This window comes from Chrysoperla carnea, chromosome 1, assembly GCF_905475395.1.
Source record: "Chrysoperla carnea chromosome 1, inChrCarn1.1, whole genome shotgun sequence".
NCBI lineage: Eukaryota > Metazoa > Arthropoda > Insecta > Neuroptera > Chrysopidae > Chrysoperla > Chrysoperla carnea.
The window spans coordinates 38,860,677-38,879,470 of record NC_058337.1 but is presented as its reverse complement, the minus strand read 5'-3'; the positions used below and the strand labels follow the sequence as shown (position 1 = coordinate 38,879,470).

Genomic DNA, 18,794 nt, shown 5'->3' with positions numbered 1-18,794 from the left:
GAGTTCAAAAATATACAACTAAGTATACAACAACTAATTATATTCTAATATTATAGAAAATCCGAAATGGAAGCACGACGAAAAATCGAAGAAGAAGAGAAACGTCGACAAGAAATTGAAGATAAAAAGACAGCTGCATTACTACAGGCTGAATTGGAGAAAGAAGCTCTGGAAGAGCGTAACTATCGTCAACAATTGGATCAAGAACGTCATGATCTGGAGTTGGCGCTACGACTAGCGCAAGAAAGTAATGGCCAACTAGAAGACTCTCCACCCACTATACGCAGGTATGTTAAAGTCTAAAGTATTTTTAAATTGAACATTACAAATCTAATCTTCAACAGCCAGTGTATCTTTTATTGGAAAAAAAGCTACCAATTCTCTGATTTTATGTAGTTATATTTTAGTAATGCCATCCATAATTAGATCGTTAAAGTATTGAACTTGTGTATATAAATTATAATTGGATTATATAATTGGCAAAGTATAATAGTTTCTGATCTGTCCGTAATTCCAAATTAAAAGTTTACTTTTAAATGTTTCTCAGCAAATGTGACAGCCCTGATTTTAATTATATATTATTCTCATCCATGTTATAAACAATAAATATTACAATAATTCTTGGGAACTTGGACAATTAAAATAATCTTGATGTTATATTTCAAATTTTGCAACCTTTCGTTGGCCTTTATTTCCAACTTCGTCAAGTAAGCTACGGTAATTGAAGAACAAAAACTCATTACATTTAATTCTAATTTAAGAAAGGAAAATGTGTTTAAAATGAAATCAAATTGATACATATAACTGTTATTAAAAATTAAATTTCTTAAAAATTTTATTTCAATTAATTAAATAAGATGAACAAAAATAATAATTTGTTTTTAGTGACATACCCAACGTAATAAATAATATAATATTAATCACTACCTAGTAGCTCGATTTATAGCAACCATATTAATGTTGTGAGAACTTCTCTTAAAAAAAAAAATTTTTAATTTAAAAGTCTGTGATTTTATTACATAGTTTTTTAAATTGTTTAAGAGAAGTTCTTACAACATTAATAAGGTTGCTATAAATCGAGCTCAATTTTGTGTGTCAGATTAACACATTCCATCGCTTTATCGAAAATCATTTCACTCAAATTCCTCTTCAAATAAATATTTTCGAAGTCCATAACGTTGCAAAATTGGAAATATAACATCTAGATTATCTTAATCGTCCAAGTTCCCAAGAAAGATTATAATATTTATTATGAAGTATTGTTATAAATTAGAAATATCACTTTATATTCAAATAGAATAATCATTTAATTAGGCTAAGATATCTTGTGCTATTTTTCAGAGGTGTTTCAGAAAAAGGCTCAATACTATATTTTTATATTCATACACAGAAAATTTTTCGTAAAAAATTGAACGATGAAGTTTTCATTTATCTGCTACAAATGTATAATACTGTCTCCCACCTGTATATGGCACATTTAAATATGGTTACATAATGCACCACTAGCTTCTAAGGCTGTCTTATCCCACTTGTTTGTAAGGGTTTGCAATTTTGTAAAAGATTCGATCTACAAATTTATCTTGCTAATAAATTTTCAAATAAAATCATACATTCTTAAAAATATTGGTCCATTTTTTATTGCCAACTAATAGTAGGAGAGAATATTGTATATTTATGAACGATAAATGACTTTAAATTCAAAAATGTGTAAGCTTATAATGATATGCAGGGCTATCTTACCAAAAATGTTAAGTCTTTTTTGCATAGAAAACTTAATGTTTTCCGAAATAAATTTTAGAAATAAAAATAACTAATATTTTTAAATAACCCTACTATTTTTTTATACAAATTATTCCAGTAAAATTAATAATTTCTGTACCTAGGTTTATTTGAATAAATTAAATCTAGATATGGATTTTTTCCATGTATCTATATCTAGATGCAAGTATCTGATACAGCACAAGTAAAATATTCGGGTATTATTAAATTTAGTTTTAGCCTAGGTTTAAAATTTGATTAAACCTAGTTTTAAAATTAATTTTTATATGTAGCATTTTTGGTGGGAAAATATATTAACAAGTAATCCTTTTGAAACAATATCCTATTTTTTGTGTATATAGTTACTTTCCTTTTTCAACACAGCAAAGTACTTATCAAAACATAATTATTGATAATTTGTATTATATTTAAGTGATCCATTGTTTGGAAACAGTGGTGACACCAAACGTTAAAAACAAACAAAAAATTAAATTCAAAATTTAGGCACGCTCAAATAATTGTTTTTAATGAATACACTGGTGTCACCAATGTTTCTAGGAAATGCTTCTTGGGTCCAATGTTGTCTTTTGTCTATGCTTCTTGTTTCCATGGCGCACCCACAGTGCCAGCTCGGATGTATGCGGTTTCCAGAACAATTATAAATTCAACAGGTATATTCTATTTATCTTCTTTTAGTAACAAAATAATCTGTGGCTTTTAATTACACTTTTACACACTATAATCTATTCATACGAGAAAAATTATTAAGAGATTATTGCATGTTTTCCTGTATTCACAATGCACGAAGAATTTATTTAACATTATATATTTAATATCCTCATCCTGGCGATGGTTTGCCTTTATAATAATGCATGAATAAAATATTAAATAACTTTTTAACTTTTTAAAAATGTGTGACCATGATGTGATAATCAATTTTTTACGTTTTTTTTTTTCGTAAAGTCTTTGAATCATAATTAACCAAATCTGAATCATAATAAACCAAATTTTAAATAATGACCTAAAGACAAAAAATTGAAAACAAAAGACAGCCTGATGCGCAGTACAAAGTACGCAACTACCGACTCGCCCAGATAGGCGCCTTTTTTCCTGCCCTTCCCTCTCCACTCTGGTTTTACGCCCTTAATATATATGTTCTTGGTGTTATCTTAGACCATAATATATAAAATGTAAGTGGATCTTTTTCAAGCGGACTTTTTTTAATGATACAAAATAGATTATGTGTACTATGGATTTTGTTGTATATGGACTTTTCAACCGGCAGGGTATTGCAATCATCACCTATAGGTTCTTAATGACGCGAATTGAAGACAGGAGAGACTTTATTATTTTTTTTAAACTTAGGCTTATAATTGCGGTACTATTGTCGAATTATATACTGAAATTAAATTAATATAAGGAATTAAAGGAATATATACTGAAAGGAAGTGTGACTGAACAACTGATCAGAATTAAAATAATTGCTTTAATATATCCAACATTTTGTTCATGGGTATGATTGGTTTAAACTTCCTTATTAGAACTATATTTTTTGAAATCCGAAATAAAAAAAACGTTTACATAACAGAACAACGTTAAGAGTAGATGGAAATTATAGATAATTTTAATATTTGTTAGGACTGTACTGAACTTTTAATTAAAATTTTCAAACATGCAACAAGATTATATAAATTTCTTAGTTCCGTACAAAAGTAGGAAATGTTTTTATTTGCATTTAATAATGAACCGCTCATTTGTCTAAAATGCTAATAGCCTTTGTTTTTTACTCATATGTTTGTTAATTCATCCACCATGAATTCTGCTTATAGTTATACTAATTTTATTTTGTTATCATTTTCGTCATTAAAAATAGCTTTTGTTTTTTATTCACGTCTTTGTTAGTTCATCCACCATGACTAGTTATAGTAATTTCATTTTATTATCATTTTCGTCATTAAGCGTATAAAGAATTGATTCATTACACATTAATATCCATTGCTTATTTAAAATATTTTTGAATATTTTAACCAAAATTTTATTTAAAAAATTATGATTATATAGATCGGAAGCAGTTCGCAATCAACAGGCAATACAAGGCAAACAAAAATACGATTTATCTAAATGGAAGTATTCAGAATTACGTGACACAATTAATACATCATGTGACATTGAACTATTGGAAGTAAGTATTTACAAGTATGTTTACAAAAAGGTTTATCGCAATGTTAGCGGAGAGTGTTCTTAGCTATGTTTCAAGTGCGAATTTTGGGTTCCGTGCCCGAAAAATTGTCGATTGACTTCCAAATCGGCTCAGTTTGGAAAAGGCTTTAAGGAAAAGGACAATTTAATAGAGAGGGTTCTTATATATGTTTCAAATGCGAGTTTAGGATTCCGTACTCGATAAATTAGATGCAATAACAAAAAAGTCAACTAGATTCGTCTGTTTATTTTTACTATGAAAGGACCCCGCACGATTTGGTGTGTAGCTTTAATCGCCCGTACCTTGAAAACTACGCGTTAGCTAATTTTGTGGCCGTGGAAGTTTATATGATCAGGACGATCTGAAAACAATTTGGGGCAGTTTGAAAAAGTTTCACAGAACGGGTTCTTTTGACGTTTGCAAGAATCAAATTTAGTTAAATATTGCAACATATGATTTAAACAAGATTAAATATCCATTCCTCACTGTCTCAAAATGAGTCATTAGTAAGAACATCAAAGATCCTTCTTCATTCTTCTGGAGCTAAAAACCTTTTGAAGAAAATAATTTACTTTATCTGCATTTAAATAACAAAATTATTAATTTTTTTAAGGCTTGCCGTCATGAATTCCATCGTCGTTTGAAAGTATATCATGCTTGGAAAGCAAGAAATCGTAAACGCACGGTAATGGATGAAAATGAACGCGCACCCAAATCAATTATGGATGCTGCTGTAAAAGCACCTAAAGTTCAACCAAAAATGAATTCTGTTGAGAATTCTCAACGTTACTTCCGCATACCATTTGTCCGTCCGCCAAATCTAATAAATGGTACCACTCCTGAACAACAGCCAAATGGGAAACGTGGTTGGTGGTATGCTCATTTTGATGGACAATATGTTGCCAGACAAATGGAATTGCATCCTGATAAGCCTCCAATATTATTAATTGCCGGTAATTTAAATTTTTTAAAGGATAGGCAATCACTTGGTTTCTTTTTGAAGTTACTGATGAAATACTACGCAATTCAATATTTTTAAATAACTTTTGCTTCTGATTTAAGGAAAACAATATCAATTTATTTGCTGCTTTAACTAATTTAGCAGTAAAAATTATGGAAATACCCTTAATTTGTTTAATAAAATCTTTATATAGAATTTAACATGAGCGAGGTTGCATGGAAAATCAAATACTGAAACGACGTATTTTTGACAAAGTTAGAAACAGCTTTGTTATCGGATTTGATGGAAAAAATACGACGTAATTTGATGTGCTAGTCTGCAATGCTTAATGAGATTTTATGAAGAAATCGATGTCACTATAAAGTAAAATAATTATCGAGCTTATTCGTAGAATATAGCCACAAATAATTGAAAATTTACTTCAATATTTGAAAACAGGATGCCCTATTTCCAACCCAACTCCATATAATTTGTATTAATTTTATGCCCGTAAATAATAGGAAGATTTACTCTCGGAATTAAAACATTAATTATTTAAAAATATTCAACGGCTCATGTAGTAATAAATTTAAAAAATGAACTATCAGCAGATCCAACCTATAATTTGTCCATTATTTTATAACAACTTTTGTTTGCAGGAATTGATGATATGCAAATGTGTGAATTAAGCTTAGATGAAACGGGATTAACACGAAAGCGAGGCGCAGAAATATTAGAAAATGAATTTAACCGTGAATGGGAACGTAATGGTGGTAAACCCTATACTTGCCCTAGTGATCGAAAAAAATAATTAACTTATATTTTATATGCAAAGCGTAACAAATAAATTTTTAAAAAATATAGCTTCTTGTTCACGTAGATAAACGAAATTATTTACACCTAAAAATTTTATTTTAAGTTATATAATTAAAAATTAAATTCTATTAAATGTTGAAAACATTCCTTTGTAAAGACCTAGTCTTGATTGAAAAAACAAAATATTTATTGATTACTATTAAACATTTGTAAGTGCAATTATATTATAAAAAATTAATTTAAATAAATAAATAAATGTTTAGTTTAGCAATGGTGTTTTAATTATTCGAATTTTTGTGAATAATTTTGAATTAGTATTTGAATTTCATTCAACTTGTATTCATCATGACAACTTATCAATTTACAAGGTTTAATCCTAACCTGTCCTTCCTTATGATTAATTTTCATTTAATAAAACTATATCCGTCTTGCTTAAGCTCGTCTTAGATCACTCAATCCTTCACAAAACATTTCCACTGCGGAAGGTTTACATATTAATTAAAAAATTATTACACTGTATTAATATATCGTGTAGCCCAGAAGAAATGTATTTGGCAAGTGTTTCTGATGCAAGTCTGATATTCGAATTACTTAAAAACCCAAACCATGGAGATCCATGCCTTGCGAAAACACTTTTTTCTGTTTTCTGGAAGAATGTTAATGTTATCTTTGCAATAAATATCATTTAGAAAAAATAGAAATTTGTAACAGCTTTTCAGAACAAATTGGCGTAATTTCTATTTAGATTTAGACTTCGGGTATAAAAAACTTTTTTTCAGTCATTTCAATAATGAGCATTTGTCCTTAAAGTTTTTTATTGCTTCAGAAGACGTTCTGTATCGATGCCAAAACATCGCGTGAAATCAATTTTTGAATAACATCAGTAACTACGCAAATAAGAAGGATTTAAATGTAAAAATAGACAGAAAGAAAAATAATACTTGGTGACGTCATAATCTGCAATTGCCATCCTATCTCCTATCAAAAGGACTCCTATCAAAATTGTTTTACAACAATAACATAAAAATTATTTAATTTCTTATATATTTTATGTTTATCAATTGATTTTAAATTTTATTTCAGACTATGTCGCCTATTCTCGCACATTTTCAAATTTTAACGAAAAATGTATTGAAATCAACATCAGGATAAAGGCATATTCAGTAATGAATTTTGAAAGTTTTGTGAATAATTCGGGCTGTAGTAAAAATATTTGTTGAATGTAATTACGTTTAACAAATAAATTTATTTTGCTATTTATTACAATATTTAAAAAATACTATGACGGGGGCACCCATCCTCCAAATTTCTTCTCAAGTTTTTCAGCCACTGCTAAGCAAAGTCTATCATGACCAGGAGCAGCAACCACCTAAAAAAATTATCGCATATTATTTGATAAAAATATTGAATCCGTTTATTATATAAAAAATAAGCTTTAATTACTGGTGGCATGTAAACTATAGTAGTGTGAAATAAATGATACAAACTAAAACAATAATCTTTGTTGAGACACTAATTGAGGAAGTTAAATATATAATGATCGCAAATTCTTTTATTATTTCGTGTAACGTGGGCATATTTTTACTCGAAAATCAGAGTGCAGTAATTAAAGCCTTTGCATCTTAAAAGCCTACTTACTTGACAACCAATTGGTAATCCTGACTTATCAAAACCTAATGTCACATGTGTGGCAGGCATACCTAATGTATTAAATATCATCGTATATAATACACCCGCTGTTTTAAGAAATAATTGATAATGCAAAACAGCTGGAACTGGGAAAGTTGGGTATAAAAGTACTCCATTATCTTTTAACATATCCTTGAATTCTTCTAACATATTTGTTAGTTCTTTTTGATAGAATGGAGTTTTTGATCGTGGAATAAAAAAGTTTACATATAATAGGAAATGAAATAGTAGAGCGCTCAATGAAATGTCTGATAACCCCAATAAGGATTTTCCAATTTCGATGAAGATATTTCGATATTCCTGAAAAAATAAATTATTATAATTCGAAAGTGCGTTACATGATGTAGTGTGTTACAGTCTAAAATTCAGGCATAAACAAGATAGTAAGAAAGTCACCAACAGGAATGGACTGTTATAATTTATAAGGATAGTTATAGATAGAAGACATGGTCATAGCATGGCGGAGGCAAGTCATAGGCTCGAGTGAATAAAGTTAATTTTAGCTGTGCATGCATGTGAAGTGAAATAATTTATTAGATAGACTAACAAAGTGACGCAAATTAGAATTCAAGGAGGTAATAGACTAACTATTTACATCGGCCAGTGCTTTCAAATCTTAGATATAATTTGTCGATGAAGTAATAAGAGATACAAAACTACCACGAAGATTTTTTCTTATATTTTAGTTATGCAACAGTGGAGTAATCATAAGATACTGGAGTCGGAGAATAGGTTTCTCCAAAAATAGGAACGACAAATACTGTAGTTGTTGTAGACAATTTAGTACCTGCTGTGTAACGACAAATACTGTAGTTGTTACTGACAATTTAGCATCTGCTGTGTAACTACTCGACACTTGCCCTTCTTACTACTGATTACAAGATTTTATTTTTATTTCAATTTATGTATGTCCTGGAATTTTGCAAGTTAAATTTAAGCCACTTTCCCGTTTTCGAATGAGCTGAAATTTCGCATGCATATATAAATTGAATAACAATACATTTTATGGTAAGTAAACATTTCAAATATTTCAGTCAATTCAAATTTTCTTAGGAAGTTTGAATACAACCTTTTTACTCCCTAAAAGTTTTTTCACTTTAGCCTGTTTCTGAGTCTCGATTACAACTGCCATTTAATACAAAAATAATTTTGAACAATAATTTTGAACAATACATATCGAACTTACTTTTGGGTTTTCACGGCTCTGCAATAAATCTGGTAAATTTTGTATTGCTCCGAAATTTCCGCAGCCTAATTCTACTGTATATTGCATATTAATCGTTGACTAAAAAAAAAATTTGATCAAATTCTGCTCATTACGTGTAATTAATCTAAAGACAAATTCTTACTTCTGAAACATTTGCACCAATACTTTTAAGGTATTTAGCGGCTTGAAGCGTAATATTTTCTATTTCGTCTGTTACTTGAACCTGTACTATTGATTTTCCAGCGTTTAATTTGTAAAAAACATTCAACTTTGACACATCGACCTAAAGTTACAACATATGAGAGTGGCAATCATAATTTCATATTTTGAAATACTTCAAAGAAGTTACCTTCTCATCCAATCGTAATTCAGGCAATAAGGTATTATCACAAACTAATACTTTCATCATGAGCCGTAAATCTTCGGCATATCTAGTAATAGGTCCCAATGTTAAAAAATTGTGTAGCATTTCATCTGTCGAAGTTGGATAATGGCCCTCAATCGATACTGTTTCTGCAAGAGAAGTGACGATTGTAAAAATATTTAAGGTTTAAAGATTTTTATACATACTAGCAGTCGGTTTATGACCAAATACACCATTAAACATTGCAGGTATGCGAATTGAACCAGCCACATCAGATCCAAGACCTATTACCGATGCTCCAGCACCCATTAACGCACCTTCCCCACCAGAAGATCCGCCAGGGGTTCGATTTATATTGTACGGATTTACGGTTTTACCAAATAATAAATTATTTGTTTCCCAATTCAAGCATAATTCTGGTGTATTGGTAACTGCTAAAATTATGGCACCTGCATTTCGAAGTTTTGATACTGATGTTCCGTCATTTTCGGCTACAACTCCTTTTCGATGTAAACTGCCACCGGTTTGACTCATACCTGCATTTCATAATTTATTTATATTATTAATTTGATATATATTATAATCGTGAAAGTTTGGATGGATGGATGTTTCTTACTCTTTCACGCAAAAACTACCGAACGGATTTGAATGAAATTTGGCACAAAGATAGATTATATATAGTCTGGATTGGCACATAGGCTAGTTTTTATCCCGATAAAATGTATGGTTTCCGTGGGATAGATTTGTCTAAATTTTTCATAGAGCAAAGAATCTATGTGATTTTTTTGCATAGGTAGTGGTAATTTAGGGGTCAGAAAATGACATAGGCTAATTTAACTCTTCGGTGCTAAATTGGGTTTAAACTTTCAAATCTTACATTAGTTTCTTTTTTTATAAATGATCACGTCAATTTTTTTATTTATTCTGGTTTCTTAACCAGATTCTGTTTAAGAAACCATTATTTTTATTGGCGCGTATAAGATGTATTTAAATTGTACGCAATTTTGGTCGCAACGGTTTTTCAATTTCCAAGCCGTGATAAAAAAAATAGGTACAATTATGTTTATGCTTCACATACTAATAAAAAGAATTAATACAAAAATAATTAATTTTAATTTATAAATATTTGTATTAATTTTTATTAAATAAAAGGAAAGATTAATAAAATTTTAAAATTAATTTAATTTTATTGACTTCTTTTACGACCTGTAAAGTGTAAATAATACCAAATATTATAAAAGTCATAAATAATTCCATTTTTACAAATATAAAAAAATTTCAAGTACAAATTTTTTGTTAACATTATTTTTCCCTGTAGGTATACGACGCAGAATGTACCTACTATTAGTTGTAATATAGTGAAGTCGCGATACAGTAGCGTATCTAATAACAGACCCTCAAGGCAAATATAGAAGGGGCCTCCGACAATAACAAATATGATTATAAATAAATGAAAAGATTTTCCTTATAATAATAAAATATTTCATATACCTATTTGTTTATTCTTAAGTAAACATAGTTTCCATTCCTTTAAGGTTGTATGAGGACGATAGTGAGGGCAAAAAATTGATATTTTCAATTTTGATTGTGAATTGTTATAACTTGACGATATAAGACGAAAGAATAACAATACAATTTTTCGATATCTGGCGTATTTTTCAAAATATCGAAAATTGAAAATTTTGTTTAATTATTCAGCTTTCGATATTTGGTAAACCAAGGCAGGTCTCGAAAAATTTTATTCTTATTTTTCGCCTACATTCATAAAAATATACTAAAATTCATCATCAAAGTTGAAAATAAGATAAAAATAATTTTAACCTTAAAACTACCCTGCTCGTACATCCCTCATATGGATGGAGACAATTGGTTTTTTTTCTTTTCTATGTCATTGCTAATATGTTTACTTTCGATTAAAAAGTTTTTTTTAAATTCAATTATAATATTAAAAAGCAACTCAGTTGTGCGGGTTGTTTAAATAATTAAATATTGAAAAAGGCAGTCGAACGATAGTGAATTGATTGAATATTAGATGTTGATATGATTAATATACGAAAATAAATTATATCGGTAAAAATACTTCATCCAAACAATGTTGGGCCTACGAGGGCACCCCTGGTGGAAAACATATTTGAAGAAAGAATACGAAATTCTGAAAAAGTCTTAGGAACTTTAAATTTCTCAACGTTTTCGGACTAGTCTAATTCAGAGTTATTCAGAGTTCTTAATACTTTTTTAAAGTTTGTAAGACTTTTCCAGAGTTTCCTAAAACTTATTAAGACTTATTCTTTTTTCAAATATTTTTTCTACCAGGGACATTACTCTATTCCATACCTGATAATAGATAGATAAACACTTTAAATTGAAATGAAAGTTGTTATTGATTAAAAAGGTAACATTATTTGAATGTCTTCTGCGGAATCTAGGCAATCTTTAAAAATTTTCCAATAAAAGTGGTTGTATTCTATAAAGAGCATTTTTGTTCAAATTGAATGAAGAAACGCTCAAAAAGCTACGATATATAGTTATTTATGAGGTCTTATAAGGTATTTTTGCTATTCAATTATACTGTCTAAGCCAGGCATGGGCAAATGAGACTCACAGAAGTCCTTCAAACTTCTGTAACTAAAATACGAGTAAAACAGTGACAACCAAAAATACGAGTAAGACAGAGAGACAACATTTTTTTCTACCTATCTCATTACTATTAGAAAAACTGAGATAGGTAGAAGAGTCGTATACCCGTCTCACTTCCTCCTCTATGAGCAATGCGGACTTGGATAAAGAGACTAACAATAAAGTTTATGGGACACAATAAAACTATAATGGTGACTTCGACTTAAAATAACTCGCCCATGTTTCTGTTTTTATAAAGAACGTCCTTCTAATTGAAAGTGTTTGCTAAAGTTAGAAATTAGTGTGAGGTTTTTTTAATAAGATGTGTGCCTTTGAAATTAAAATTTTTCGTTCGAAGCATTTTCTTCGATTGAACTTATGAATTGCAAGCATATATCAACTTAAAATAAGCCACCCTGTATATACTTACATGGTTTATTAGATATTGTTACATCTGAGATTTTTATTTATAAAAAAAATATTAATTAAATTATACAAAAGTATTATCTGTTTGTATATTAGAAATAACATAGTTTAAAGTTTTATGATGATTTAATGGATAAGTAATTATCCATTATACAATTATCTACAGTTAAATTTGGAACTTTATTGCCTTTTACCCTAATCCATAGTCCACACTAATTGTTTTCCTTTTTTCTTGCATAACTAATTTTTTTTCTTCAAAATTTAAAATATTTTTAATTATCTAAAGAATTTTGTAGGTTGGTAATTTACCTAAGCTATTTCGAATTTGGGTCGACTATTATAATATAAAGACAAACAGTGCGGGGTGATGGGGACGTTAATGAGGTTGCAACCTCAAAGTTCCGGAAAAAGTAGAGACATTTTATATTCAATGTATTGTTTTTTCCATGGTTAAAAATTGCTGCTCAAAATTGTTATTGATTAATGATTTGTTTATTTACTTAATTCAAGAGGAATTCTGAAGCATGGCGATCAAATCTAAATATGTGTCAACCCTAGACACTATATCATCGTACCATAGCTCTGTAAAATAGTAACAGCGTCAAATGTTATTTACAAGTATGAAGAATATTTTGGCAATTAAAATAATTTCACTCACAAAAATATTATAATTTCCTGTATATCGATAATATAAAATTAATTAATAAGATCATAAAAACTGATTTATTTTATAATAAATAGCAAGGACACCGGCAGATTTAAAAAAAATACAAAAATGTAATTGAAAAGTATTCAATGAAAATTTTAATACAGAGTACTAGCGTCATAGTATTCACTATCACACGAACTAGCCAAAAGGCTTATGATTTTGACCTTTCTTTATAAACATATACTCATAATAATATATACAATATACACTGTAAAAAATTTTCGAAAGGATCGGCGGTGAATTTTTTACCAGAAATTTTCAATTCTTCAAAATCAATTTTATTTTATTTTATCGCTTTTTTATTTAAGTTGTACCGAAAACGACTTTAATTAATACCTAATTACGCCAGTAAAATCTTACAATAAAATCAGCTAAAATCACAAAACGTGTTGTAAAGCTACATTTTGGGTATGTTATTTGGACGCCTTAGGGAAGTGTGAAACCACATTTTGTAAGCAAAAAAAAAAGTTGTGCTTCCTGCATAATACGGGAAAAACTGGAATTTTTTTTCAGTTTAGGGGATATGATGCTTGGAAAATTTCAGAAATGCTAAAATTTTGAGTTTTGCTTATGGTAAACCGTTAGGGATAGAACAAAAGTTTAAAGGTAAAAAATGTTCCTTATACCAAAATAAACAACTTTTACTCAAAAAAATTTTTCATAAATACCATTGTTTTCTCGTGCAGGGGCAAATTAGGGCAAAACTTAGGTGCCCATTTTTTCCAAAAATATAAAAGATGGAAGGATTAAAATTTGTAGGTAGCTTCAACTTGCTTTTTGAAAAATTATTGAAAAAAATCCAAAAAAGATTTCTAGCAAATACTTCGAAACATTTTCAAAATTTTCGACACCTGGTACAAATGGGGCTGAGTAGCGATACAAAGCTGCTTTTTTGGTACTTTTTTTTGCTTTCGAAACGTAGTTTCAAACTGCTCTAAAGGGTCCAAATAACACACCAAAAAAGCAGCTTTATATCGCTACTCGGTCCCATTTGTATCAGTGGTCGAAAATTTTGAAAATTTTTCGAAGTATTTGCAAGAAAACTTTTTGGATTTTTTTCAATAATTTTTCATAAGGCTTGCAAGGTGAAACTACCTACAAATTTTCATCCCTCCATCTTTATCGGCTTAAATTGTTTCAAATTTAGTATAATTTCAAAATGATAATGGCAACTAATGTCAAAACGCTCACAGTTTTTGAATTGTGCTGCATAAACTGAAAAAAGTTCGAAAAGTTTCGCGTAGTATGCAGGAAGCACAACCTTTTTTGCTTGCAAAATGTGGTTTTACACTCTCCTAGGGGGTCCAAATAACATACTAAAAAAATAGCTTTACATCGCACTTTGCGATTTTAATGTATTTGACTGGTAAATTCTAGTTTATTATTTTTTTAACAAAATATCTTCTAATTACGTATGTCGATACATCTAGCATCTTCTTATAATAATTTCAGTGGAATTTTAGTTAATGAGGTTGATTTTTTGTTATCACTCAGAATTTCATTTTAATCTATTTTATTACGCACCTTTTACACCACAACTTTCTTTAATAGTAACTGGTACACCTAGCAACGGTTGTTCTTTTTCTAAGTCTTCAATAGTTTTCTGTTTAGATTCAATAAACTTATCAACATTGATGGCATCTTGAATTGCGCTATCAAATCTATCCTGGATAACTGCATTCAGAATTGGATTTATTTCACGTATCCGTTGAATGTAAGCTCGAACTACATCTTCACTTTTAATCTGTAATATGAACTGCTATTAATTTTAAGTATTTCGAGAAACCTTGTACAAAACAAATCATAAAACCGTGTATTTATTATAATTTCAAATTCAAGCTTCCATGTATTTTCAGATATTTTTTGTCAACTTGTTTTACTTTGTTACTTACAAAAACTTGACATTTTGTGCATCTTATGTTAATTATACTTTTTGTTTTAAACAATCAAGTTATTAAATATTTGGTCCGAGCCAAAGCGTAGAATTATCTTATGATTACCTTGTGTGAGAAGGTTCCTCTGATGTAATTGAAACCAAACTTTCAAAATTAAAATTAAGGCAATCATGAAAGTGGACAACTGATGATGGTCTAAAATGTTTAAAAACTAAAAGTTTAATTAAAAAAAATCTGGAGTGGGGCTATATAAAATTTAACCTTAGGCATATAGATACATAAATAAAACTATAAGTGAAAGCAAACAATTGACTGGGTTAATTGTTGAAATATCCTGTATAGAAAGTGTTGAATGTCAGCACTTGCATTTATTTTAATAAATAAGAAAAGCTTAAAAAACCAACACAATTATGGCGGATTTCCCACCATTTGTTCCGGTTAGCGAAAATTTCGAAAAAAATATTTTGTATAATTTTTTTCTCGTTTTTTGAGAATTTTGCACAAGATCACTTATTGAAGCAAATTTTCAACTGCCTAACTTTTATAGTTTTGGAGAAAATGAACACCAAAATTTTGTCTTGGAAAAATGTTTCAAACAAATGTTGATTTTTATTAAAAGGAACAATTTTTTCATTTAAATTTTTGTTTTTATCTCTAACGGTTTATAAGGTAGATCTTACCTGCGGACCCAAAATCAAACAGCTCATTTACGAAATCAAACTAACTTTTTACGTCCTGAGCACGCAATAAAAATTTCAACTTGATATCTCTTTATTTTTGAGCTATCGATTCACAGACAAACGCAAATGGGCTAACTAAGTGATTTTATGAACACGTATATCAAAATTTTGCTCGCATTAAATCAATCAATTTAAATCGAGAGTACCATATGGTCCACCATGTATTTATTTTAATTAAAACCATGCGACTTAGAAAAAAATTCCCAATGATCTCATTATGAGCATCTGTTTTGTCTCCACATGAACCTTTAAGTCTTTTTTGAATACTAAGAAAATTTTTGAATACTTAGGTATCATATAACTAGTAGAGTATTCAATATATTCCAAGTATCACGACCATAATTTCCCCCTTAATAATCATATAATACAAGTAATCTTAATTTTATTAGACTCATTTAATGATCCTGTTTGTGAGAGGGAAGAAAAAATTCACTCGAATATGTCGGAAACGGTGATAGATTATATAAAAAATGTTTCAAATAAAATTCTTTTTATTGTTTTTGTTTTTATGGATTTTGCGATTTATCACGATTTAAAAGGGTTCAAAAACAATCAGAGTCTCTCCCATGGAAACCAGCGATATGGAGGGCAATATTTTCGAAAATTTTAAAAAGAAATATTTGTTTTAGATTTTTTTCAAAATTTGTTTATGTTAAAAACTCCATTTTGGTAAATTGGAGTTTTTGGTCATTGTTGACATGTATCTTATAAATTATAACAATTAAATAAAATTAAACGTAGAAAGTCATACCATGACATACTTTTGATGACATGATTATAAGATTCCTTTAGGCCAGAATTATCTTTGTCTCTTAATTACACAGAAATTATATTCCCAGATCTGGAATTCGGGAAGTAACGGTGAAATCACTTAAATAGTATGATTCTATATAAAAACAAGTGAAAATAAACAATTGACTGAGTTAATTGTTGAAATGCCATGTATAGACAGTGTGGATAACGCAAACGTTAAAAAAAGGTCCACTTTTAAATGGCCACACACACATAACTGATATTCCCACATTAATACATACAATAAAATTTTTACCTAATTAACGCCCTCGTGGGTAAACAGTGATGTTTACAAAAAAATGTTTTAAACAAAAGTTGTTTATTTTTTTATAAGGAACTTTTGTTTACATTTAAACTTTTGTTCTATCTCTAACGGTTTACAAGATGGGTCCTACGGACCCAAGACCCAATTAACCTATATTGCTCGTTTACGAACTCGACCTCACTTTTTACGTCCTGAGTACGCTTTAAAAATTTCATCTTGATATCTCTTTTCGTTTTTGATAGATAGACGGACAGACAAACGAAAATGGACTAATTAGGTGATTCTATGAACACCCATACCAAAATTTTTTTCGTTTTTCGTAGCATCAATATTTTTAAGCCTTAACTTGGGACTAAACTTAATATACTATGTATATTCCATATATACATGGTATAATAAAGTTTACTATACATGTCAAATTTTTTAAGTGGTCCAAAATATTTTATTCGCTCCGTGCTTGATTTTTATTTCAAGGAGTTGCCATAGTAACGTCAAGCTACTTTATTAATATAATTTTATGGATGCACATAATAAGTGTATGTATTGCATATATGCTGTACATTGACTTTAATAATTCTGTTAATTTACATATTTATTTATATATAAAAATATTTTTATGCAATTTCGTATCTTATTTTCATAATTTCTAATGCAACAAATTTAATTAATTGTTATTTTCCAATAATTTTAATTTGACATTTCCTATACCAATTACATGTAAATAATTGAAAATTAGTCAAAAAGTAATGATTTATTTATTTCAAATTTTATAAATTATACTATGCTCCCTGTCATTTGGAATACCAGATAACTACGTGGGTATGGAGGTCCAAAAAACCAACTTAATGGTCTTGCTTCCAAAAGATTTTGATTTTATTTGATTACTAAAGAAATTCTTCTGAGATTTTCAAGTGATACAAATATATTTTTCGAGGTTCAAAATAGGGGTTGAAGCTAGCAGTCAATTTGTAAAATTCGTTAAACGCTTTTGTAGGTTTCCTCAGTTTTTATATGAGGAAAAACCAATTCAATTAAAGATACTTGAAGTGAAGTTCATTTTGAAGGAAACAAGTCAGAAGGAATAATTGAAGATATACTTAGATATGACAAAATATATACTTATGTAATTCCTTATTCTCAGGTGCACACGTAAAAAATCGAAAAAAAAAATCGTTTCGTCTAGGCTGTGTCATTTTATAATAATCAATAAATTATATTGACTAACCATATTCCACAAGACCAAGTGGCTATCGATAAGTGTAGTGAAGATCTCTACATTATCAATAAAAACCTTAAATGTGTACCTAGGTAAATTTAGGTTTGGCAGTTATCGTGCACAAATCGATAAATAATAATTCTAATGTTTGAAATCTGATATATTAACATCAAAACGGAGGAGCAAATCTTCTCTGTATTCATGTTCAGATTCAGTAAACGAGCAAGCTAAATTATAAATTTCGTTACATTTTTTAATTATTTATGCGCAAAAATTTTCTTAACTAACTTAGGTGACTGCCTTTTTTGGCAATCCAGAAACCTACAATTATCGATGGACATAGGAACTTACTAAATAAGCTTTAACAAAAAATAGTGGAATAATAATAGAAAAACTGTGTAGATATTTAAAAATTTTGAATTGTTTTATTAATTATTCGGTTTTGATTCAGGTTCCTCTAATAATTAATATTAATTTACATGTATGCACTTACAGTTTGTTTTCGAATTTCTTCGGCTAATTTTGTTGCACTTTTTAGTAATAAAGGATTTTTAATTGATGGGATACGCACTGTCGGTTTTGTCTCATAAAACCAATATATTGGCATAAACAAATACGATAAAAGTCTTTGTAAAAATCCAAAAAAGCGTAATCCATATTCTGCTTGTAACACCATTGTTATAAATAATTAATTCTAACTATCATTCACACACAAAATTAAATGAAAATTCTAACAAATAATAATTTTTATTAAATTAATTCACAATCACAATCATTCTTTTTTAAATTATGTCACTGAGAATCACAATCAATTGTTTATTGGTGGCAAAAATTTAAAAAATTATGAATTTATCACAAATTTTTTATCTGTTAAACTTCCATTTATTGTGCAGCTAATAAAACCATCCAGTTGACCGTCAGCATAATTATATTATAAATCTAATTGAAAACAAGTTCACCATCATTTAGTAAATTTTATTTATTTATAAATTTAAGTTTTTATTTATTTACTTTTTATTTAATTTTGTATATATGTAGTAGTTAGTCTTTTGAATTTAGATTGTTTACTATTATGATGTTTGACTTTTTCCTCAATGCAAAACTAGTTGATTTTGTATAATTATAAAAGTGATAGTTTTACATAATAATAATAATAATTTA

General features: G+C 28.7%; 2 protein-coding genes across 4 annotated transcripts in view; one reads left to right on the top strand and one right to left on the bottom strand.

The window, feature by feature from the left end:
* The window catches only part of LOC123290778 (myosin heavy chain 95F), a 34,708-nt gene extending 28,783 nt beyond the window's left edge, over positions 1-5,925 (top strand). The window contains exons 14-18 of one of the 3 annotated variants that reach the window (XM_044871101.1): positions 57-287; positions 2,382-2,429; positions 3,820-3,940; positions 4,572-4,911; positions 5,558-5,925. In XM_044871101.1, the coding sequence (XP_044727036.1) occupies positions 57-287; positions 2,382-2,429; positions 3,820-3,940; positions 4,572-4,911; positions 5,558-5,709 (892 nt within the window). In that variant the 3' untranslated portion in view covers positions 5,710-5,925. Of the gene's footprint in view, positions 1-56; positions 288-2,316; positions 2,430-3,819; positions 3,941-4,571; positions 4,912-5,557 lie in introns of those variants that run through there. The other 2 variants (XM_044871102.1, XM_044871103.1) reach the window with 2 other exon arrangements.
* A 1,008-nt stretch (positions 5,926-6,933) lies between these two features.
* Positions 6,934-18,343, bottom strand: LOC123304061 (fatty-acid amide hydrolase 2-A-like). The gene is made up of 8 exons (XM_044886329.1): positions 18,127-18,343; positions 14,250-14,469; positions 9,181-9,510; positions 8,960-9,123; positions 8,753-8,893; positions 8,590-8,688; positions 7,353-7,703; positions 6,934-7,083 (listed from the first exon to the last, which is right to left on the bottom strand). The coding sequence occupies exons 1-8, from the start codon at positions 18,307-18,309 to the stop codon at positions 6,994-6,996; spliced, it is 1,578 nt and encodes a 525-aa protein (XP_044742264.1). The 5' UTR covers positions 18,310-18,343; the 3' UTR covers positions 6,934-6,993.
* Between the last annotated feature and the right edge of the window lie 451 nt (positions 18,344-18,794).